The 24781-nt window shown below is 38.3% G+C and overlaps 2 protein-coding genes across 2 annotated transcripts; one reads left to right on the top strand and one right to left on the bottom strand.

The window, feature by feature from the left end:
* Positions 1–175: 175 nt before the first annotated feature.
* On the bottom strand, positions 176–5427 carry LOC120011470 (pyrophosphate-energized vacuolar membrane proton pump-like). Its single transcript, XM_038862593.1, has 8 exons — positions 5041–5427; positions 2934–3508; positions 2466–2845; positions 2258–2344; positions 1827–2157; positions 1164–1574; positions 788–847; positions 176–698 (listed from the first exon to the last, which is right to left on the bottom strand). The coding sequence occupies exons 1-8, from the start codon at positions 5294–5296 to the stop codon at positions 492–494; spliced, it is 2307 nt and encodes a 768-aa protein (XP_038718521.1). The 5' UTR covers positions 5297–5427; the 3' UTR covers positions 176–491.
* Positions 5428–11001: 5574 nt separating this feature from the next.
* On the top strand, positions 11002–13842 carry LOC120011258 (glycerol kinase). The gene is made up of 4 exons (XM_038862326.1): positions 11002–11290; positions 11387–11608; positions 12128–13085; positions 13390–13842. The coding sequence occupies exons 1-4, from the start codon at positions 11154–11156 to the stop codon at positions 13633–13635; spliced, it is 1563 nt and encodes a 520-aa protein (XP_038718254.1). The 5' UTR covers positions 11002–11153; the 3' UTR covers positions 13636–13842.
* The last annotated feature ends 10939 nt before the right edge of the window (positions 13843–24781 follow it).

Raw genomic sequence — 24781 nt, forward strand, 5'->3', positions numbered from 1 at the left:
TTTTACCATTTTAATCAATCAATGCAGCTCCATTATATTTATAGTCGGAGTCGACTAGACTATATGAGTCTATAAGAGCATCACCGAAAATCTATCACATTATATCGTTGAGAGGCACATGCTTAGATCATTTAGGACTTGAGGAAAAAATGAGCACCTCTCCAAAATCTTATTATTACAACAAAAGCTTTGAAAATGCTTTCCTTGCCAAGCATGAAAAATTACAACAGTACAGCTTTCAAAATGAAGTTTTTCCAAGGCTACAAGGGAATAATACCTGAACTCACCCTCGATATGAATGACCATTTTCGTCATCAATAAAACCTAGCTCAATTCGCAAAATTATTCGCCGTTCAAAAATAGTAGTAATCACTAACAACAACTAACTTAAAAAAAAAAACTTATCACTCACAGGATGCAAGGTAATACAACTGTAAACAAGGATTACTTCGACAAGGCAGCGCCAGTTGTTTTTTGTTTCGTTTTCTGCCTCAGAAAATCTTGAACAGAAGGCCACCATGAGTAGCGAAAAAGGGAGCAAATACAAGTGACTCCACAGCCATGAGCTTGATGAGGATGTTAAGTGATGGACCGGAGGTGTCCTTGAGAGGGTCTCCGATGGTGTCACCAATGACAGCAGCCTTGTGTGGTTCAGACCCTTTAGGGCCGAGGGTCTTTGCATGCTCTGAAGCACCAGCCTGGTAATAATGTCGTAAAGAATCAGATCATCTGTTGGTGAAACATATAATAACAAACTAGCTTTCAATCAAACAAATAAGATACTTACTTCAATATATTTCTTCGCATTATCCCATGCACCACCAGTGTTAGATGCAGATATTGCTATCTGTTAAAACAAATCCAGCGACGGTGTCAGAAATACAGCTATATACAACCAAGTCACAGTGATAAGCTGGAGGGGCCATGTAAAAAAAAAAAATTCGAAGGGGCAGATTATTCTATGAAAACCACCTCACATCATAGGAATCAATTACCTAACTCTCGCAAGTCCATTCTTCTTCTAGGCCTCTACCATGGAAGAAAAATATGAACCCCTCCCATGGAAGATAAATAATATTAAGCATTCATATGGCACCATCACTGATCATGATTTAACAAATAAAGAGCATATCATCTACATGCTTTTTTAACTATAACATTACCTGAACGCCGGAAACAAGGGAGCCTGCCAGAACGCCAGCCAAAGTTTCCACACCAAATAATGTCCCAACAATGAGGGGAGTAAGCATGACAAGTGCGCCAGGTGGAATCATCTCCTTGATGGATGCATCAGTAGATATCTTGACACAGGTGGCGTAATCAGGCTTGGCTAGACCCTCCATGAGACCTGGAATTGTGTTGAACTGCCTTCGAACCTCCTCAACCATCTTCAAAGCAGCACTTCCTACACTCTTCATGGTCATGGCGGAGAACCAGTAAGGAAGCATGGCGCCAACAATCAAACCAATGAAAACCTTGGGGGCCAAAACATCAACAGTAGATATTGCAGCGCGGCTGGCAAAGGCACCAAATAAAGCCAAAGAGACGAGTGCAGCAGATCCAATGGCAAATCCCTGAAACAAATGACAATTAGATCAATAATGCCAGGCCAACAGAGTCAATCAACATAAAAGAAAACCTAGATTTGAAATTCCAAAAAAAAAAAAGAACAATAGCAACAGCATAGGAGCTTGATCTAGCAATAGTCTATAGACAGGAGGGGCCTGCTCAAGGCTCAAAGAGAATAGCTCAATGTGCATGATCAATCCCAAAAATAAGGGCATACACATTGTAAGGTCAAGCAACAAGAAGATATATCTTGTTACCTTCCCGATGGCAGCAGTGGTGTTCCCGGCAGCATCAAGTGCATCAGTTCTCTCACGGATGCGGTGGCTCATGCCAGCCATCTCTGCAATACCACCAGCATTGTCACTGATTGGACCGTAAGCATCAATTGCCAATCCAGTGGCAATGGTGCTCAGCATTCCCAGGGCTGCCATTGCAATGCCATACATGGCAGCAAAGCTGAAACTAACAAAAATGCTGACCGCGATGGCAAAAATTGGAATGATAACAGACTTGTATCCCAAAGCAAGGCCAAATATAACATTCGTAGCAGCTCCAGTTCTGCAAGAATCAGCAACATCTTGCACTGGGCTGCAAATAGAAAGAACATATAGTCAAGATTCAGTTCACAGACAAAGCAAAAGGAAGCAATAATTGAACATGTACTTCATCTATTCAGTCTTTCTGATACCTATATGCATTGCTGGTGTAGTACTCAGTAACAAATCCAATTATAAGTCCAGCCCAAAGACCAACACCCACACACAAGAACAGTTGCCTGTAACCACAAATCATATAGTCAGCCAAAAGAACTCCTAAACTAACAAAACTGTTAATAGCAATGCATTTCTAGCACTAGCAGTTATGCTAGTCAGACAACAAACTACAGAAAGTCTTACCAGTTCTTAACAACCTTCTGAACACCAAAATTGTAAATTGTAAAGGATGAGGGCAAAGCAAGCCAAGAAACAACTGCAATTCCCACAGTCATAAAAACGGTAGAAATAATAAGCTGCTTCTTCAATGCAGGTTCAATTTCCTTGACAGCCTTGATTTCAAAGAAATCAGTGGCAAAGAGGGTTGTGATTAAACAAACAAGGATGCCCATAGAACTAATGAGCAGAGGATAACACATTGCAGTAAACTGATGGTCAATTCCAAAAGAGGAGATGGAGGCAACGACAAGAGCAGCACAGGATGATTCAGCATATGAGCCGAAAAGATCAGAACCCATGCCAGCAATGTCTCCAACATTATCGCCAACATTGTCAGCAATAACCTGAAAGAGTACCATGTGAAATGAACCACATAAGGTGCTGCCCAATATACATAAGAAAGAGCATATCAAAGTGGAAAACAAGACTTACAGCTGGATTTCTTGGGTCATCCTCAGGAATATTTCTCTCCACCTTTCCCACAAGATCAGCACCAACATCGGCAGCTTTAGTGTAGATCCCACCACCAACTCTCCCAAAGAGAGCCATAGAAGATCCCCCAAGACCATATCCAGTAATAGCCTCAAACAGACCTTCCCAATCATCCCCATAATACAGCTTGAAGAGGTTAATAGTAATATAAAGCACCAAGAGACCATTGGCTGCAAGAAGAAAACCCATCACTGCTCCAGATCTAAATGCAGTAATAAAAGCCTTGCCAACACCCTTTCTTGCTTCTAATGTTGTTCTTGCATTGGCGTAAGTAGCAATTTTCATCCCCAGGAAACCAGAAACGACAGAAGTGATGGCACCTAGCAGGAAAGATACAGTGCTGAAGACAGCAGTAGCAAGTGCTGGCTTGCACATCTTATGCTCATTATAAGTACAAGGTTGGCTCTTAGTACTAAAGCTCTCCACAGAACCCAAGAAAAGAAAGATCAGAATTGCAAAGGCCACCATGAAGATGCCAACATATTGATATTCCGTGAAAAGAAAGGATGTCGCACCTGTTCCATCCATCGATTTAGTGAAAAACAGATAATATATACAACAATAATCCAAAGTTAAAATTGATGGCAAACAAGGGGAGAGCAATATCTTTCTTCTTTTTTTATCAAACGGAGAGCAATATCTAATAGTGAAATCATAGACATCTTAATGATTCCCTAATCCAGTCACAATTGAGTTGTCAAGTTGTTCGACCGTTAGAAGTCCACAAGCAATAAACACATGGGAACATATGACCACATTATTTAGAGAATAAAAGGTGAGAATGAAAATGGATGTTCCGAGCATTGTTATTCAAGTATTCAACCGCACTGGATTCTCCCTGAGAATAATACTCCGATATATTACTGTCAGCATGCTATAGTATATCTAATACACCAATCATCCCACAACAAGAACTATAATGATTCTTTGAACAGAACTGGTGACAAATCTGATTATCAATAAGAGAGAAATCATTTCCTAGTACCAACAATAAGCTAAGGACTTTATCAGCTAAAGCAATTCCCAAAAGCTGCATGGAAATCCGAAATATAGGTTCAAAATGTGAACCAAAGCACTAAGATACATTGTTACTCTGTATTTAATGCCTATGATTCTTTCCTATTTTTCATTTCTGTCTTCCAAGGCATTTGTCGACTCTCTTTTTGTTGAAGTAAAGATTGCCAAAAGATTCTTCGGCACATTCAATCTCTCTAATAAGATAACATAACTTGCGTGAACCACATAACCAATGGTCCCATGCATACAAGTGATAATAACACCCAAAAAGCCAAATACCTCAGTTAAGATGAGACAAAATTATATTTATCTGCCAATAATGACAGCCCAACACCAAAATAAAGCTGTATCCCGTATGCAAGGCTAAAAACCTTTTTATGGGAATAGGAAAATATATAATCTTTAAAAAACAGTAGGAGGCAAAAAGTAGATCTACGGAATCAGCGGGTCATATTGCCATCGAAAGTTACAGTCTTTATATTTATTTTCATATTTTTAATTTTGTCAGGAACGAAGATTTTACGGGTAAATCCAAAGTTTTAAAGAAAAAGGTACAGAAGGAGATATGCAAATCAATTATAAAAGAAAATTTTCCTAAAGCAACATGAAAGAGCACGCGCTGCGGGGAAATCTGATAATCCAACGAAGGAAAAGTACAAATTTCCTAAAGCAACATGAATATCTTCCAATCAGTATCAACAGTTGTAACGCAAATTTCTCGCAATTCATTTTTCAATTTTTCTCCTCTGTTTAGGACACCAAACAGAGGCTGAAGCTCAATTTTCTAAGACATATAACATTAATGTCACTTTTCCATCCCCCGTTCACAAATTGAAATTTTAAGCGAAATAGTCGCACATCTCTTCAAGACGGTAGAGACTGTAATCAGCTGATAATACTTTTTAAGAAAAAGGCAGAATTTGAAAAAATAAGAACGTCAAAACATCTCAAATAACAGTCACCGACACATTATATAGAAAAACGCCAGATCTAAAACTAAAAAATAATGTTCAATACTTCAGAACCTCACCTTCCGAGATTGCGTTCTGGATTTCGGCGCATTTGGTGACGACACTATGGTCATTAAGACCTTCCTCTTCTTCAATCAAGTAGTCACCACCGTAACCGTTCTTTTTGTTGTTCGGCGACGAGTCGTGTCGTTCGTAGGTAAGCTTCACGCGCGAGACCAGAGACCATTGCACGAGAGAGAACACGATGCCAATCACTGCGCAGACCGGGATCAAGATCTCCGTAGCCAGCTCCGACAGCATGACCATCCCTCCCATCCTGCTACTAATCTCCTGGACCCTAACTCGCCGGCCGGAAACCCAATTACAGACCTTAAACAAGGAAACGAGACGAAGAAGTATAGAAGCTCTCCGTTAATGCTTCAGGGAATTTATTTATACTGGTACATATGGAGAAACTGCGGGTGAGCTGTGACAGAGAGAGAAACAACATGCAACCGAACCTATTTTACTTTCGTTGCATCTGGAATAGGGACCGGGATAATTTATAGGTAACAAAGGTAGTGATAGGATCTGCGAGGATTTATTGATTTTGAACCCTTGATGGTAATAGATGATCAAGATTTCAACTATACCGACGGCGTGGGATTGAGGAATTTGTGATGAGATATAAGATTGGGAACAGGTGATTGGTTAACGTCGAAATCGTTTTCACCTACTTTTGTCTAACAAAAATGGAACTTTCGGAAATTTTCCCCATTTTATTGGTTTTTTATAGTCCAATTGGGGAAAGGATTAGGTGACCCGTGGTAAAAACCCAGGGGGAACGGTTTCAGAGGCTCGTGACGTTGCGTGTATAGAATGGCGTGCGAGCCTCCAATCGGATAATATTCTCTATTTTTTTCCACTTTTATTTATGTCAATAAAATTTAACCCAAGTACTTTTTTTTGATTACATGAGAGGGGATATGGTAGTCGCCAACTCGATACGATACGACACGACACACATAAATATCGGTGATCTTTGGGAGGATTGTGCACTGTTGTGATGTTGTGGGAGAGTTGAAACGCAAAAGTTGTTTGGCGCATCACTTTTAAAACTATGGTACGGTGCGTTTGGCGTATCTAAATTACGATTATATTAGATAACTAATAATAGTAACATAAATTCACTTAACGTTTACATTGTACGTTAATCTAAAATAAAATAATTGACCTAATTTGATTACGTGAGACAATTCAACATATATTGTAAGCATTTAGGAGTGTTGTGAGGTGCTGTTAGGTAAAAAGCTGTGGTGCTGTGAGGTGAGGTGCACATGAACGTAGTACAAACACACTGTCAAACAGATACATCATATAATCGCTCCGCCCTACCTGTCATTTCATTTGCTTTTGTGTTGATTAATAATGTTTGGCTGTTTGCATTGGTTGAGAATAGTTGGTATATGTAGATGCTATTTTTACATCCAAATATCTCCGTAAATTTTTCTATTCTCTCCCTTATGAATTTATTTTTGAATGATATTTTGTCTTTTCCATTTGAACGCATGGTTTTTTATTGATGGGAGAGTGAGGTGGAATATTATTTTGTGAGAGGGGTAGGAAAAACTCGCAAATATATTCTAGAGTGGATAATACTTGGACGTAAAAAATAGTAACTTGTCATTAATTTTTTTGTGGGAATTAAGATTTTGTTGTTATGTTAAGTAATTCTATTATTGTGTGGTGGTGTGGTGGGTAGGCTTTTAAATAAGATGTGAGAAATGAAATAGACAGGCGGAGAGTATGGTGTGGGGTTTTGTAAGTTTTAGTGTTGCTTTATCTTCAAGCGAGGACGATCAAGGCAGTAGAAGCGGTTGAGACGCGCGAATCAAAGGGTTCGTGGGATCCAGAAAAAATGTTGCCGTTTTGATTGGTTTATGAGTTATGGTGGGTTCCCTCCAGTTGGGACTTTTGATTCGGTTCCACCTTCTTGTATTTAACTCACCACCAACACGACAAGGTAGACCCCATAGGCCTTTAACATGAAATCCATTCTTTGGTATTTAGTAATTAATACCACCAAAAGATCTCCCGTCAATAACCAACAGAAGGTGACTCGATTAATAATTAATTGATTAAACATATGTATGTTCAAAATTAAATTTCAATGTAAAACATATTTCTTAATGATATTTAAAAAAAGAAATCTCTCGTCATAAGTTTTGTTATTGTATTACATTCTGGTATTATTTTCCACACCAACTAAACGGGTTGACTAACCGGAATTAAAAAAATATGTTCTAGTTATCAAAATAAATAAATTCGTACTTTTTGATGATCGATGTGAAACCTTTGAATATTTGGCGTCCATTTTGGAACACAAACAATATTTCAGTGATTTCAAATTATATTAACCTGGTTTTGGTCCAACTAATCACTACTACTATAATTAAATAATTAATAGGCAACCTACCTTACAATATCTTAACACTGCCTGTTGCCTGTCATGATTAAATATATATCACTTTGATACAAAATTATTATATTTATTTAATTAATTAATTAACCCCCCATACAGTGTCTCCAAATCTGAAGCAACAGCGTTTCAAGGTTCATTGATCTGTCCGCGATGATGTTGGAGCTATTTTAAATTTAATTCTTAAAATCAATTTTATTTAAAATATTTTTTAATTTAACAATTTTATTTATGAGCTGTTGGATTGGAATTGGAATATTCCTACACTAAACAGCTCAATTTCATAGGGAAAAATATTATTCTCACCCCTTAAATTAGTAATCTCACCCCCAATCAATAAATTTTATTTTTTTTAATATTAATTTATTTATGATATGGTATTTGATTTTTTCCAGTTGTGTGTGATTTGACATTTGATTATCATTCCAAAAATTAGTTTTCACACCTCTATCAATTAATTAAAGTAAACTTATTAAATCACATTAATACAGATTGACGGGTATATTTCGTTAATTTCCGCTAATAATGCAACCTTATATTTTATCCGTGACAGATGTAAAAGCATATGAAAATTGTGGATTTAGAGCTATTGTTGGGTTATTAGGGTTCGATAATAATACATGGACCAACGTTCAACAAGATTTTATTGAGATGAGTATGTTGATCTATTTGATGATTATGAGTGTGCATCGTCTATGCATAGCTCACTGACATTACGTATTACAATCATAATAGGATTCGTAAATGGTTATCAATTCGTTCAATTGGCATTGATAGATGATTATGTGATATCTCATATTATGATTCAGTTGTTTATGTACACGTATAATTTTACAAATGAATAGATCACTCCGTACAGAGAACAACTTGAGCCATACATTAAATGTACTCGATAATCTGCATTGATGTGATATAATAAGTTTATTTTAATTTATTAATGGGGTGATAAAATTAATTTTTAAAATGTGAATTAAATGTCAAATCATACATATATAAATTAATATTCAAAAAGTAAAATTCAAAAAGTGGGGATTTGATTACTCATTTTAGAGGACGAGATTATCGTTTCTCTTTCATAGGAGGTAAGGACCCCTGTCAAATCTAATTAAGACCAATCAACTAATCAATTAGCAACCACACATAAATTATTATTATATTTGTTCACAAAAATGGAGTTGATTGGTTCGTTTAAAAATCATAATCTCAATTTGAGAAAGTTTGGTGCAATGATGTGATATAATTAAATATATTTTATTCAAATACTGACATTGCTTTTGCTAGGGAAGGCTCACCCAGGCAGTTCATATATGTCTATATCTATTATTTATTATTTTTTTAAGGAGATAATAACTTATCTTTTGGATCCACGTACATATAAAAAGCTGAAGCCCAGGCCCAAGAAATATGATATGGTGGGGCTTATCATTTGTACACACTTCAATTCCAAATTCCAAGCCCAAGAGTCCAAGACATGATTTTATTAAGGAAAACTTTAGTCACACCCCACCTTTTACTAAAGACACCCCAATTTGAGTTGACCATCATTTGTAAAACTCAGTTGACGGGGTGTCTTTAGTAAAAAGTGGGGTGTGACTAAAGTTTCCCTTTTGTTAAAGGAGTTCACTCATCGAGGCCCAAACTATGTTTTCGGCCCATGATTAATAAAAGAATGAAAAAAACACTGTAACAATTTGTTTTGGAATCCTTCAATGACCAGGCATTGCAATCGTTTTGGAACTGAATAAATTAGATTCTATCTCCGAACTCTTGTAAATCTCCTTCCTACTCAGTGATGAGTATTCCTTGGAATCCTCAAGGTATTCTAGTCATATGGGATTCCAAAGGCCATATGAGGAATACAAGCTGAGATGACAATTAGTTCCCCAACTCGATCTTTTTTTTTTTTTTCAATTTGTGCGGTGATATGTATCAACCTTTCATTAAAAGGGTATTTTTGATATTATCAATTTGGATAAGGATGTACATTTACAAGTCAAGAGGATGAGATATATGGTTCAATATTCTTCTACCTTCTCCACCATTCATGATTCCCAACAGAACACAGAAAAATAATTTCCCACCAAATCCATTAATAGGTTGGCCAACCATATACATCACATAATTTTTTTTGATATTAGGGAGGGGGAGTACGCACATACAAACCAAAGGATTAAACCTTTACTTGCCAGACCCACCTAGGCCAAGCAACTCCAATAAAATCCTCCCAAAGCAGACCCTCAATGCCAACAATAGGATGTTGAAGAAGCGTTAGCCCATTGCCATGGCTGAGAGACTCAGAGGCAAGGAAATCAGCATAATTATTCTTTTCAATTTCATCATTTGTATGAGTGACACAAGGCGTGCGAGTATGGTAGTCTCCGAGTGCCCGGGACCTACTGTAATTTTATTACAGCAGGTCCCGCTGTAACCTATTTTATAGGTAGTAAAAAATTTTATTTTTATTTTTAAAAATCATAAATATGTAGTATTTTTCATAACGAATCCATCGGTATATTTTTTGTTTGAAACAAAAATCAAATTCATCGTGATCAAAACATTGAATATTTTAAGTTTATATCCGATGGTCTAGAATTGTTGTGTCTTTTTCATGTTGACTTTGATTTTTGTTTCTAACAAAAAATATATCGTTGTATTCGTTGCGATGAACACTACATATTTATGATTTTTAAAAATAAAAATAAAAATTTTTAATGTCAAAAAAGTATATTACAGTGGGGCGGGCTTCCGTAGTCTCCAATGGAGTTCCGAGTGGCTTAGCTGTTCCCCCTTAAAAATGGGATCGCGTGACGTTGCACGAGGACTCCGTGCCACTTGATCCTCGTCAAAAGTCAACTTTACCGAATGACGTTTTGATTTTTTTTTTTTGATGAAACCAAGATCTCGGGACGATGATGTCATAACTGAAATATCTAATAAATCCAAACCTTTTTATCTCTTCTTCTCCAACAAAATATTAAAACAAATTATATTCACAAAAACACAAAAAAAAAAGAAGCAAAAAACAAAATTAGATTGACTTTTCTCTTGTTTTGGCTTCAATCAGCCCATTATGGCTTTATTTGTACCAATCAATGCTTGCCAAAATTCATAGCAACCGACAATAATAAAGTTTAAATGATACGGGGATCTCAGCTATTAATGTCCAAATTTTCCATCACATGAATGCCTAATAGACTGATGAAATGACTAATTAGTAGACTAATGACGTGATTAATAGTTTCCTTATTATATGCTAAGATAAAGAAAATAGAAAGATGAGAATAACAGGAAAAGGATTCGTTGAAATTATTTCGACAATTCTACATGATATGCACTATTGAATGTATTGGATGTGGTATTGTCAAATCTAATATAAGGTTGCATTTGGATGGTGGAGATTTGATGAAATTGACTGGACTAATTCCATGCCCCGTAACCCAGAAAGGCAACATGAGTACTAGTAGTCCATTGGTCAAATATGACTAGATAAATAGATACATGTCTATTTATGATAATATATATACCATATATTATCGGATAAATTCAATCTGCAATCCCGAGAAAAATTGAGAGAGTCAAAATTCAATCCTTGATTTTCTCTCCAAATCCGCCTCTTATAAACTACCCTCCTTTCACGCTTGCTCATTCTCTGTGTACTCTGTTTTCTCCGTTTTCTCTTTACATCTCAACAGCAGAGTCCAAAAACAACCGAAAATGTCGAAGAACGATGAAGTGTTCATTGGCTCGATCGATCAAGGAACCACCAGCACCAGATTCATCATCTACGATCGCCATGCTCGTGCTGTAGGATCTCACCAGGTCGAGTTCACTCAGTTCTACCCACAAGCAGGGTACTTTTTTAAACTCTTTCCGTCTCTTATTGTGTTTCGTCGATTCAAATACGAATTTATGTGTGATTCTGGGTTTTGGTGTTTGTGGGTTGTTAGATGGGTGGAGCATGATCCAATGGAGATACTGGAGAGTGTGAGGCTGTGTATGGCAAAGGCGATTAATAAGGCTACTGCTGAAGGTCACAACATAGACAATGGATTGAAGGCGATTGGGTTGACCAATCAGAGGGAGACCACTCTTCTTTGGAGCAAATCCACTGGTTGTCCTCTCCACAATGCCATTGTCTGGATGGATGTCCGCACCAGCGCTGTTTGCAGGTACCCTCTTCTCCCCTTTTTTACTTTGTTGATTGTTGTTTATGATTATTGTCTTCTTCCAGCTTTGGAAATTGAAGATCTTTGGACGTTGTGATGTTTGTTTCCTATTGGTTTTTGCCTCTTGATTCATTTATATTTGTGGCTTAAATCAGCATCTGAATTGATCTTTTCTTATTTTTTAGAAATTAAAAGTCTAGGAAATTGAATACTTGATTCTGGCTGATTTATATTCGTTGCTTTTCAATTTGCATCCTAATTGGGTTTCTTTTTTTCTAGTATGTTATTTGGGTGTTGGTTAGTTCCTGACTTTTGAATCTCTGTCAAATCCCATTTTCTGGTTAATATAATTGTGACCTGGGTTTCATTTATTTTTGATATTGGATCATAGCCTAGTCTAGGATTTTCTTATAATGTGTTGGACATTAGTTTTCATACACTGGTTAGCAGCCATGTTTGCCAGCATTTTAGTACCGTATACGGTATCAAAAAGTTCATGATGTGGTTATTTCTTTGGTTTAGGAAATTGGAGAAGCAATTATCTGGCGGTAGAACCCATTTTGTGGAGTCATGTGGCTTGCCCATTAGCACATATTTCAGTGCAATGAAGCTTATCTGGTTGATGGAAAATGTGGATGCTGTTAAGGAGGCTGTGAAAGCCGGTGATGCTTTGTTTGGAACTATAGACACTTGGTTAATTTGGAACTTAACTGGTGGTGTGCAGAATGGGTTACATGTTACTGATGTCTCTAATGCATCCAGAACAATGCTCATGAATCTCAAAAGTCTTGATTGGGATAAATCCACTTTAGAAACCCTAAAAATACCCGCTGAGATTCTGCCTAGAATTGTAAGTAATTCTGAGATTATAGGAAAGATCGGCAAAGGGTGGCCAATAACTGGTATCCCCATTTCAGGATGTCTTGGTGACCAACATGCTGCAATGGTGGGACAAGCATGCCGGAAAGGAGAGGCCAAAAGCACATATGGGACAGGTGCTTTTATCCTCCTTAATACTGGCGAAGAGGTAATTAAGTCCTCGAATGGGCTTCTAAGCACTTTGGCTTTTAAGCTTGGCAAAGATGCACCAGCAAACTATGCTCTAGAGGGTTCAATCGCTATTGCTGGGGCTGCGGTTCAGTGGCTTAGAGACAGTCTTGGGATAATTAGTTCCGCAAAGGAAATTGAAGAATTAGCATCACAGGTTGAGTCAACTGGTGGGGTTTATTTTGTGCCTGCTTTTAATGGATTGTTTGCCCCATGGTGGCGTGATGATGCTCGCGGTGTTTGCATTGGGATCACAAGGTTTACAACCAAGGCTCATATTGCCCGATCAGTGCTTGAGAGCATGTGTTTTCAAGTGAAGGATGTGCTGGATTCAATGCACAAAGATGCAGGAGGGATTAAGAATGAGAAAGGGGAGTTCTTACTCCGAGTTGATGGTGGTGCTACCGTTAACAACCTGTTGATGCAAATTCAGGTTTTCACTTTCTGCTTTCACTTGGCTTTGTTTACCTTTATTCTATTGACATACAGATTTTTGCGCTTTAATGTTTTATTCTTTTCCTGGAAATTGTGATCAAACTGCTGTTTATGTTGCAAAGCAGTGATTAAAGTTTGGACCTTTGTTCTTCAATTATAGTGTATCTCAAGTAAAATGTTGATTTAGTAACTTTCTCTACATCAAGTGTTGCTTACTGCTGTACCCTTTTTCCTGCAAAGTTACCCTCTTTATGGGTCAATATTCTAACTTCGAATCTTGGTGTTTTTGTTGATGGCCTTAGGCGGATTTGATGGGAAATGCAGTGATAAGGCCAGCCGACATAGAGACGACAGCTCTTGGAGCAGCATATGCTGCTGGTTTAGCCGTTGGGGTCTGGAAAAAAGATGAAATCTTTGATTCTGGTGAGGTGGTCAAGACTTCTACCATTTTCCACCCCAAACTAGATGAAGAATTGAGGAAGAAGAAGGTGGAGTCATGGTGCAAAGCTGTTGAAAGAACTTTTGACTTGGCAGATCTTTCTCTTTGAGGCAATGCATTGATTCTGCTTTGCTTTCTTGTTTTCTTTTTAGTTTGGATGTCACAGCAGGGACACATTTGGTACTTCAGAATAAGCTTTTGTTTGATCTGTGCTGTAAATAATTTTCATTGGTAACGGGAGTTACTAGGGATGATTAAGTTCTTCTATCTATCTTACCAACTCTGAAATTTCAATACTCAGCACTTGTTAAGCGAAGCTGAATCATTTGTCCGCCAACAACTTCGTCAACCCTCTTAAGTCTACCCTCTTTTGAGTCTTTTCTGTTTGTTTCTAAGACGGCTGGCACTGACCTTAACAGAGACGGCTGCCATTGAAGCTAGTTTTCTTTCAATTGTTATGGAAGTTCATTAGAGTCTCTCAGAAGACGAAAACATTGGTACTGTAATCAGAGTCAATCCTTTGTTGTGGGATAAGATAAGAAGAGTTTAGCTGTAGAGGAATTAAGAATAAAACTAATTTAATTCAAAGAATAATTTTGTGACAAATTCAGGCATCAGTGCTTGCAACTGCCGATACTGCCTCTCTAAAGCTGTAGTAAACATTAGCTCTTGATCTTTATTGTAACAATTTACGATGGAGCAGTATCCCACATCTAGGGGTGTCCACCGGGAGGACTTCCGGGGGAGGACGGAGTTGGTCGGGGACGGTCTTTATCTTTACCTCTACCTTCTCTCTGCAGGATGCGAGCGAATCTCTCATTGGCGATGAACAGAGCATGATGAGGTTCCTTCTTTACTTCTTCTGTTTGACCAAAAAAAATATATATATACACCATCAATTCTCAACGGCTAAATTTGTAAAATGCCACAATCAATCATAATAACTGGAGTTTGAATGAATGTTACCTTTGATTGATGCAAGCGCTCTGGCTGAACATTCATGTAATCCAAGCAGTAGAATAAAAAAAAAGCTGTGCCAAGGCAAGAGTTTTGGGGAATTTCTGCATTGTTGAGGAAGGAAGACTCTTAAGAGCTGTGTGTGTTATCCTCGGCAGGTGTGTTTAAAGGAGATGTGTGTCTCCCCCTCTATTAGTGTTTGCTTGTTCGCACAATTTTACGCGTTCGAGAAGTAAGCATTTCAAATCTAAAGAAAATGAAAGGAGAATAGAATTCGTGAGCTCTGTTTTGACTTCTTCAATAGACTCCAAACATTCTACCGCTATAAATTTAATTTTTATTGCAAACGAAAAAATAGAAGATTGGATGTTACACATTTATAGTTCTTAAAAAAATTTGGACCCGGACCATTGCCACAAGAAAGTCATTACATTATAACAGACCCCGATCACCCTGTTCTACAATTTTACTAGTATTATTTAATTAATTTACAAGTAATAGAAAAGTACATTTGTCTTTTTCTACTGCCTTGACCTTAGATTTCGTATTCTTGTGTAACAAGTACACTTTGTTAATGACCAAGTAATATCCACTAGGATTCAAATGTCAAACCAGGACTAATATCCATTCTTATTCTTTTTCTCATTGATTAGTGTAGATCCAAAATTTTGTGATCAATTTGTTATCGTTGATTAAGGCCTATGATAACCCTGCAATATCAAAGAGAGTGTTGACCGTGAAGATTGGACACCGATGTGGTGGCGGTCGGGGAAGCTCCGACAGTCAAGTCAGTCAACGGTGAAAAATATTCTAGTGAGAGAAATGAATAGTTTTTAGAGAGAGAGGGAGAGAGATATCAAGTTCTGGAGACGCAAATGAGGAGGGGGTCATCCTCTATTTATAGTTTTCCAACTCACGTGACTGACATGTGCTGACCGTATGGACGGGTTTCGACCCTTGGGCTTTGGTTGGGCCTCCGGCCCAAAATGGGACTGACTTAGCTGGTAGCTTTAGTCACATTCCGATTTTTTTCTAAAAACACCCCAATATAAGTTGATCACCCTTTGTAAAAATCAATTGACGGGGTGTCTTTGAAAAAAATCAGAATGTGACTAAAGCTACCCTTACTTAGCATCATGGGCTCTGTACCTTATGTGTATATTCCTGCGCTTACTCCAGTCACAGGCCTTCGCCCCATTTGGGTTTGAATTCGCCCATCGTGGGCTTATCTTCGGACGGACGTCTAGTCCTACTTGACCCAAGCCCTCGTGGGCTTAAGTATTCCTGACAAACAATTTTTAGACCATATAGTTAGTTTGCAACTCCGGTCCAGCAATAATTATTGAGCAAGTCAACTTCCATGAATATATTCATCTGGGATGCAACTTTAATTTCAATACGGCTCTCTGTTAGAGCCTAGCACCACAATGTTTTCAATTCAAATGGCATTCTCTAGGACCTTTGAGCCTTATTATCGATTTCTTGCATCCATTATGATTCACGAGAGATTTAGGTAAAAAAAATAAGCAACTCCCGTACACGAGACAAGATAATATTACACGTTACGGGCGTCCAACAGGAGGCCTCCTTTATATTGTTGATGAACTAAGGGAGCTATATTTTATATGTATTAACTTCAGTCTTCAATGGAGAAGGAGACTCTCAGACTCCTCTAGCTAGGTAGGTCTACTTATTAGTCTCTCCGTTTAGTACCATTGCCTGCTTTGTACAATTTCAACGTTTGAATTCCTCTACAATTTCATGTAATCGAATTACAAGGATACAATTGCAAAGTAAATCCTTTACAAATTAGGTAGCAAGACTAAAAATGCTACACGGGTAGAAATTAATGATTTCCCAAATTACAAGATCCTCACACACACATGTAGAAATATATATATATTGCAAAATTACAAGACATTAATACCAGGACTTTGCATGTCCCTGACTGAGGTCATGGGTTCTAGTCTCACCTCCTCCGAATATTTATAAGGAGGTGTGTGGGCTTAGTCTGCCCCTGTGTGGGCTTGATTTGTGCCTCCTGCGTGGGACCTGTTGACACCTGTACTTTCATAGGCTTGATCTGGTGGTGTGTCGTATGTTGTATTTGTACTCAAAAAAAAATAAAATGCCAGGAATTATTTTATGTGGACTTAAAGTAAAGACATAAAATGCGGACTAGACAAGTGAAATAACAAGTGAAACCATTGTTTTGGGTCTCACATCTTTTAAATCAACCATAAACAATTTATAGTTAGGGGCGTCCACCCGGGAGCATTCGAGTGGTTGACGACGGAGTTCGTCTAGGTTCATCGCTCTCTCTACCATATCTCTCTCTACCAGCTCTCAAGAGGCGCGTAATCAGTCCCTCGTTGGCATTTCCAGTCTTGGTACCTCCAAATGTATCAGGAAAAAATGTGCCTTCACCTTTGATTGATCTGGCCGAACACTCATCAAGCCCGAGCATGAGTAGAATCGCAATTAGCGCCAAGACTACTCCAGTTTTGGAGAATTTGGCCATTGTGGATCAACGCAAGAGGTGCTATGTTTATCTTAGTTGGAGAATCCTCTGCCTTTCTGTCTATTTATAATGAAAAAACTTTGCTTTGTTCCTTCAATTTCCCACCCTTTGACGGGGTTCACATTTCATTTTGTTAAACAAAAGAAAAGATAGAGTGATATTTCATCTGCTCTGCTGTGACTTTGAAATTTGAATGATTCAGCAGAGCTTAAAGATCAAAGTATATATATATATTGTAGATCCTAAAATCTGCAATCAATTTGTTGTCGATCGAGGCCTATGACAACCTTGTAAGATCAAATAACTTTGACCGTCAAATTTGGACACCGGTGTGGTGTCAGCCTGTAGTAACCGGTTTTCGTCCGGTCAAAAAATACAAAAATATAAAAAAAATATATAACAAAAAAAACAAAAAAGATAAAGTGGTGGAAAAGAAAAAAGGGGAAGAGAAAAAGGGGAAGGAAATCGGTGGAAAAGGAGAAGAAAAGGAGAGAAAAGGTAGGGGAGAAAGAGAGAAAAGGTAGGGGGAAATTGGGGGTAAATAAAAAAAAAGAAGAAAAAGAAAAGAGGTGGCGTGAATAAGGGGGGGAGGAAGGGAGAGTAGCGGGAGGTCGAGAGAAACAGCAAGGAGAAGAAAAGGATTCAGTCTTTTCTAGCTTGGGATCGAAAAGGTGAGGATTCACACACACTTTCATCTTTAGTTCTGATTTTCGTTTTTGTGTGTGCTTCAATCTCTGCAAAATTTCTGAATATTTATTTGTTAAACTCATGTGTTACTCCCTGCCTCCATGCTTAAGCCGGATTCGTTTCTTCGATTCATACCCGTGTTAATCGTGTCATACCGGACCCTGTTTCAATACCCTTGGTTCGATTTCATGATTGTGATTATGTAAAGCTTTCGGATGTGTTCCTACTGGTTCTATTCCAATGTGTAGGATCTATAATACATTTTGGATTTGAAGGATGTTTATTTGTTCTTTGTTGTTGATGTCCGATTTAAACATATTGTTAAGGTTGATGCCTGTATGTGGGTTACAGGTGCATATAGGAATTGCATAGAGATCCAGTCTGTACAAACATTTGCTTATGCTCAATTTGTATATCTATTATATGCGACTGGTGTATATGTGTTTGCATATGGATATGGGTCTGTCATGTACATGTTTATATGGTGGGTATATGTATATATATATATATATGTATATATATATGAGTTTGTTTATGTCCATACGTTTATATATGTATATATATGATGTGCATATATTATAGGCCATGTGTGCGCGTGTATATGAGCTACGTTTACAAACATATATATTGTGTCTGATATATATATATAGCGTGTCTGGGTATGTGTATATATGTTGCGTGTGTGCATATGGTTTGACCGGCATTATGAAAAATATGTTTGTGTACATGTATACTTGATGTGAATTGGATCCCTTGATATTATATTTGAATACCCATTTGACCATTCTTATGTTTGATTTGTTGGGTTTGAACCGGGATTGATCCCACTTGGGCTGGAGGACATACTTAGAGGATTTGGACCGGATTTGAGCAATGGGCCTCGCGGGTGATAGTGGATTTTTGTACATTTCATTATTTATCATGTATAATTGTAAAGTGTAATCCTTGTAATAGGATAAAAATAGTGGATGTAAAATAGAAATACATACATAAATATGTTAGGGTGCTAGAAGCATATAGATATTAGGAATTGATTTTGTGAATGATGTTTGCATTAGAATGCATGCTTAGGACTTTGATTTCTTACATTATGCCATGATGCCTTAGACGTATGCTAGGATTATTTGAATGTCATGAAAATAAATGCAACGCGTTAGTCATTGGATTAATCCAAGCCGTCTCACATTAATAAAACACATCAAGATTAAATTATGGAATCCTTATGTTTTGATTAAATACCAAAGAGCCTTCAAGATATTGGGGTTCCATTGGCATTCATTGAAAACATTTGGATTTCGTGGATCCGGAAAGCAAATGTGTTTTGAGGGATTAGGAGAATTTATTTACGGACTCAACGGTGGGTTTAAAGATATTTGACCCATTCAATGAGCCATAAATTGATTTTTTCTTTTCTCATGAAGAACATAATTGTGAGTAGGCTTGAATTGAACATTATTCCTTGATGGTGGGCCCTTTTGGTACATCAACCAAGTCCTCAAGAGTCCCTTCTTCCCAAATATCCAAATCCACTCCAAGTGGTATTCTATCCAATCTTTGGCCAAGCCGGGAATGACCCCAATGATCCCGTGCAATCCCTTTTTTCAAATATCCAAACCCACTCCAAGTGGTGTTTTCTCCAATCCTTGGCCAAGCCGGGAATGGCCCCAATGATCCCGTGCACCTTGTTCTCCAAACCACTCCAAGTGGATTTTTCATTTACATTCCAATAAGACCCATCAAAATGGGATTTTCAAAAACAAATTAGAGCCAAATAGGAAAACATTTAAAGGTAACCGATTTCGGGAGTTGTGGGGTGCCTAACACCTTCCCCATGCTCAATAGACCCCCTTGCCCATTTTTCTCGTAGACCAGAACGGATGTCCAATTGCATCCTAAAAATCAATTGGTGGCGACTTCATTGTTTTTCAAGCCGGTTGCTTCACAGCCGAACGAGCTCCGACGGTCTAGTCAGTCCAACGGTCCTACTAGTGATTAGTGAGGGTTGATCTTTGCTTTTGATGGATTTTGTCCTCACGTAAGCAGGAAAAACATCCTCCTGGATTGACGTCCCTTCAAGATATTGGGGGATGGGTTCCACTTCCAGATATGGGGTGTGAACTAACCTGATCCAGTGGCCTCTCGCGTAGCCGCGTTATAGTTAGATATGCCACCCATGTGCACATTACATAACCCTAGATCCGGTTCGAGACCTTCAGAAATTGGTAGGAACCTGATTTTGTTAGGAACAATGGGGGATTCTCCTATCCTTAACTCTATTTATTTTTTGTACATTTAAATACCATGTACCTTTATTCCTCATTTACATGTTTATATGTACTTGATACATACCTGTGTATATACATTCATTGAACCATACATGTACATCCTTTATACATTTGTCATATATGTTAGCCTAGGTTATGATCATGCACAAGCATAATGGCCCATACATGTCCATATATACTTGAATACTCATATATGCCCATATATACTTGTACATCTGCTAATTATCCATACTTGTCCATATGTACTTGTACATCTGTTAATCATCCATACATGTCCATATATACTTGCATGATTGTTAATCACTCATACATGTTTATACACATCTTACACTCGTTCTTTTAATACTACCATGCATTCACTACACACATTTTTTGCATTTTGACAAACTAATAAGTTCATAGTCATGCATGAAAAAAAGAAAAAAGAAAAAAGAAAAAAAAGAAACCATTTCACTCTTGTCATTGCCATCCTTATTACACAAGATTACAGTTGTGCATTGCTCAAACAATGAAAAATGGACAGCAAAAAAATACTGGTGCAGTTTTTGAGGAAATTGACTCTTAATTTTCTTGTTGATGGGGTTGGAATGGATCGTTCTTTGTCTGATTCTGAAGAGATTCATGTTTTGGCTATCGAAAAGCCTTGTTGATAGAATAGTTTGCTCAAGATTACTTCCTGTAAAGTGACTGCGGTGGATAGTGGAATAAGAGTACTTCAGTTTCTGGGTTTAAACGAGGAGAATAATTGTTCTGTTGGGTTTGATAGTTTGAAGGTGGATCTGATCATCACCAACTACTGTATGCCTGGAATGACAAGATATGAGTTGTTGAAGAAAATCAAGGGATCGTTTGCCTTGAGAGAGATTCTGGTGTTAATAATGTCATCTGAGAGTAATCATGTCGTCTGAGACCGTAGTGACTCGAATTGACAGATGCTTGGGAGGAGGAGCAAAGGAATCTATTGTAAAGCCAGTGAAGTTGTCAGATATGAAGCGCTTGAAAGATTACATGACCAAAGACGGAAACCAAGAGGGATGCATCAACAACAAGAGAGAGCTTCCAGAGACTTGTGATCTATGTTCATCATCACCGTCATCTTCTACTCTCAGCTCTCCGCCCCCATAGCTGTCAGATTCTCCGTCACTACCATCATCACCATTAGAGCCGTGTTCTCTACCACTGTTGGAATCTCCTATCAGACGGTTTAAAAGATCCTACTTGGATTAGGTATTGACCGTCCGTTATGTACCCTGTCTCATTGTGCAAATATTCATAATTTCTCGGGGAGTGCGAAAGTTTTTTTTATTATTCTATTTTATTTTTATTTGAGTTGAAAAAAAAAAAAGAAGAAAAGAGAGAAAAAAAAAAAAAAAAGAAAGAAAGAAAAAGTTTGTCGGGAAATGAATAGTTGAGTGTGACAGTTTTGTTTTTATTATTATCTATTTGAAAAAAAAAAAAAAAAAAAGAAAGAAAAAAGTTTGTCCTCAAGCGGGAAATGAATAGTTGAGTGTGATAGTTTTGTTTTTTTATTATCATCTAGTTGAAAAAAAAGAAGGAAGAAAAGAGTTGTCCTCAAGCGGGAAAATAACAGTGGATGGTGACAGTAAAGTAAGTACTGATGTGACAGGCACCGTAAATGTCTTCGTATATGCAGAGCCATTTCCGTCTTCATCTCCGTCTCAATTGCAAAAGTGTGTTTTCTCTCTGAGCTATCTTCATCACCATCTCCATCTCCATCTTCATCTCAATCATTCCTGACAAAAGTGTGTTCTCTCACAAAGATCAAGAGCTATGCCGAGACGCTCGCGCACCATCGCCTCAAGATTACAGTCCAGGCTTGCGTTGTTCAACAAAGCTGAAATTATTACTGAATGTAGAATCGACGAAACGGTACAGCGAGAAGCACTCAACAAATGGGCGATGCGCTACTTGAGGGAGCATTCCTTGCTGTTTCTAGTAGACCCAGATCCAGGAAATGACTTACTGGTGTATCCTCAGATCGTTCGCTCCTTCTATCACACTCTCATCGAGCTACCACGAAGTGAGCGGACTAGGAATCAACTGGTCTATCAGGTCATTCTAGATGGTATAAAAGTTCAATTCACGACAGCAGATCTGTGTTGCTGCTTGGGATATCCACCAGTAGATGATAAGCCCACTGGATCTCGACAACCGATCTGTGCGTCAAAGCAGAAAATTGTTGATGATATGTGTGGAGGAAAAAACAATAGGCACAACAACGCTACACGTCGTGCTTACTTGCCTTCAAAGATGTGGTTGCTGGATGATGTTGTCAGGAAAAATCTGTGCCCTATTAGCCATGAGCAAGAACGACGAGGAACATTCTTGTCAGTCTTATACTGTATGTATAAAGGGCAGTGGTTTGGTATTGAGAAGATCTATCTTCAAAGCCAAGGATTTTGTCGAGACGAAGCCAACAAAGGCGGGGAAGTTATTTTTCCCACGGCTTATCACAAGGTTGCTTTTGTTCAAAAGCATTCGACCTCCTCGGCCTCAAGCATCTTTGGGATATCAGGTCACCATGCTAGAAAGAAGGACATGGCTTCAGAGCATCAACCATTTGAAAACAACTTCTGCTGGAAAGAAGCAGACCCAAGAGGGTCCCTCAGCATCACCACCTGGTGATTCCTCATCAGTAATTGCAGCATCTCCACAATCAGATCGCATGCGTGCAGCGATAGCCCGGCTAGAGATGGGGCTACAAACACTAGAAGATGGACAGCACAGGCTGGAGCACATGTTGGTAGCAGTCATGGATATGATACGGAAGTGAAAACATAGCAATCCAACAGTCAGTAATTTTGGGGAGTTATGTGAGCAGTTTGAGGAATTCCATGTTGCTATTATGGGGAATGATCAAAACTTTGCTGTTAAGCCTTGCCATGTCCTTCAGGTTTTAAGCTCAACAACTGGACCAGTTTTGAATTGCCAGTCTCTATCAACAGCCTTCAAGAGTAATATCCATGTGCACTATGATCTGTGACCCAGCTCATGGCCACTGATTGGGTTTTTGTAATGAGCATGTCTTTACTTTATCTTTTGATGAATTCGCATAGTAAGGCCTTTGCATGTTCTCATGTTTCTGATGATTCTGATATGCTTATCATACACAAAAATCGTTGCTCATAATTCTCACATCTATTCATTTCATTTCACACATCACTTCTAAAAAATCCAAATCTCACACATTCCATTTTAACAGGACTGAAATTGATGATAATAAAAAAGATGAACCGAATGAACCAGATTTTGGGGCACCCCTTAACAATGTTGAATCTGATTCCGACACTGAAGATGAATTTGAGATATCGCCAGAAATGTTGAGACAAGTTAATCAAGAAGAAAAGATAATACAGCCACACCAAGAAATTACTGAGGTTGTTAACTTGGGAACTGAAGATCAGGAAAAAGAGGCTAGGATCGGTGCAGCTTTTGAAGGAGGAGATAGAGACAAATTGATAGGTTTGCTACATGAATATCAGGGTGTTTTTGCATGGTCATATCAGGATATGCCAGGACTTGATACCAACATAGTGGTCCATAAATTGCCATTAAAACCAGATTGTCTGCCAGTGAAGCAAAAGTTGAGAAGATTGAAGCCGGAAATGCTTTTGAAGATTAGAGATGAAGTAAAAAAGCAATTTGATGCAGGATTCCTTGCTGTAGCAAAATACCCTGATTGGGTTACAAATATCGTACCAGTCCCAAAGAAAGACGGTAAGGTTCGGATGTGCGTGGATTACAGGGATCTTAATCGGGCGAGCCCGAAAGATAACTTTCCTTTACCCCAAATTGACATATTAGTAGACAATACTGCTAAACATTTTGCGTTCTCCTCCATGGATGGATTCTCAGGATATAACCAGATCAAGATGGCACCGGAAGATCAGGAGAAAACTACTTTCATCACTTTATGGGGTACCTTTTGTTACAAAGTCATGCCATTTGGTCTCAAAAATGCGGGAGCTACTTATCAGCGAGCCATGGTTACTCTATTTCATGATATGATGCATAAAGAGATTGAGGTGTATGTGGATGACATGATTGCTAAGTCAAAGGAGGATGAAGATCACGTGACTAACCTGGAGAAGCTGTTCAAGAGGTTGAGAAGGCACCAATTGAAGTTGAACCCCTCGAAATGCACATTTGGTGCAACCTCGGGGAAGTTGTTGGGTTTCATTGTCAGCAGAAGAGGTATTGAAGTGGATCCTGAGAAAGTGAAGGCGATCATGGAAATGCCTCATCCTCGCACTGAGAAAGAAGTCAGAGGTTTCTTGGGCAGACTCAATTATATTGCAAGGTTCATTTCACAGTTGACAACTACGTGTGAGCCAATTTTTAAGTTACTTCGGAAGAATAACCCATCAGAATGGAATGATGAATGTCAAAGTGCCTTTGAGAGAATCAAGCAGTATTTACAAAATCCACCGGTCTTGATGCCTCCGGTTGCTGGGAGCCCGCTTATTCTCTACTTAACTGTATCGGACAATTCGATGGGATGTATGTTAGGGCAACATGATTCATCGGGGAGGATAGAGCATGCGATCTACTACTTGAGCAAGAAATTCACCAGTTGTGAGACAAACTACTCCATGTTAGAGAAGACTTGTTGTTCATTGGCATGGGCTGCGCCTAGGCTCAGGCAATATATGCTGTATCACACTACTTGGTTGATCTCGAGGATGGATCCGATCAAGTATATTTTTGAAAAACCATCTCTTTCAGGGAGGATTGCAAAATGACAGGTGTTGTTGTCAGAATACGATATTTTGTATGTTGCTCAG

Source organism: Tripterygium wilfordii, chromosome 12 (assembly GCF_013401445.1).
Source record: "Tripterygium wilfordii isolate XIE 37 chromosome 12, ASM1340144v1, whole genome shotgun sequence".
Classification (NCBI taxonomy): Eukaryota; Viridiplantae; Streptophyta; class Magnoliopsida; order Celastrales; family Celastraceae; genus Tripterygium; species Tripterygium wilfordii.

Coding starts and splice junctions, on each gene's coding strand:
- LOC120011470 (XM_038862593.1), bottom strand. CDS start 5,296: ATGGGAGGGATGGTCATGCTGTCGGAGCTGGCTACGGAGATCTTGATC. Junction 848..1,163: donor CCCTTGTTTCCGGCGTTCAG/GTAATGTTATAG, acceptor TTGTTTTAACAG/ATAGCAATATCTGCATCTAA. Junction 699..787: donor ATGCGAAGAAATATATTGAA/GTAAGTATCTTA, acceptor CATTATTACCAG/GCTGGTGCTTCAGAGCATGC.
- LOC120011258 (XM_038862326.1), top strand. CDS start 11,154: ATGTCGAAGAACGATGAAGTGTTCATTGGCTCGATCGATCAAGGAACC. Junction 11,291..11,386: donor CAGTTCTACCCACAAGCAGG/GTACTTTTTTAA, acceptor GTGGGTTGTTAG/ATGGGTGGAGCATGATCCAA. Junction 13,086..13,389: donor ACCTGTTGATGCAAATTCAG/GTTTTCACTTTC, acceptor TGATGGCCTTAG/GCGGATTTGATGGGAAATGC.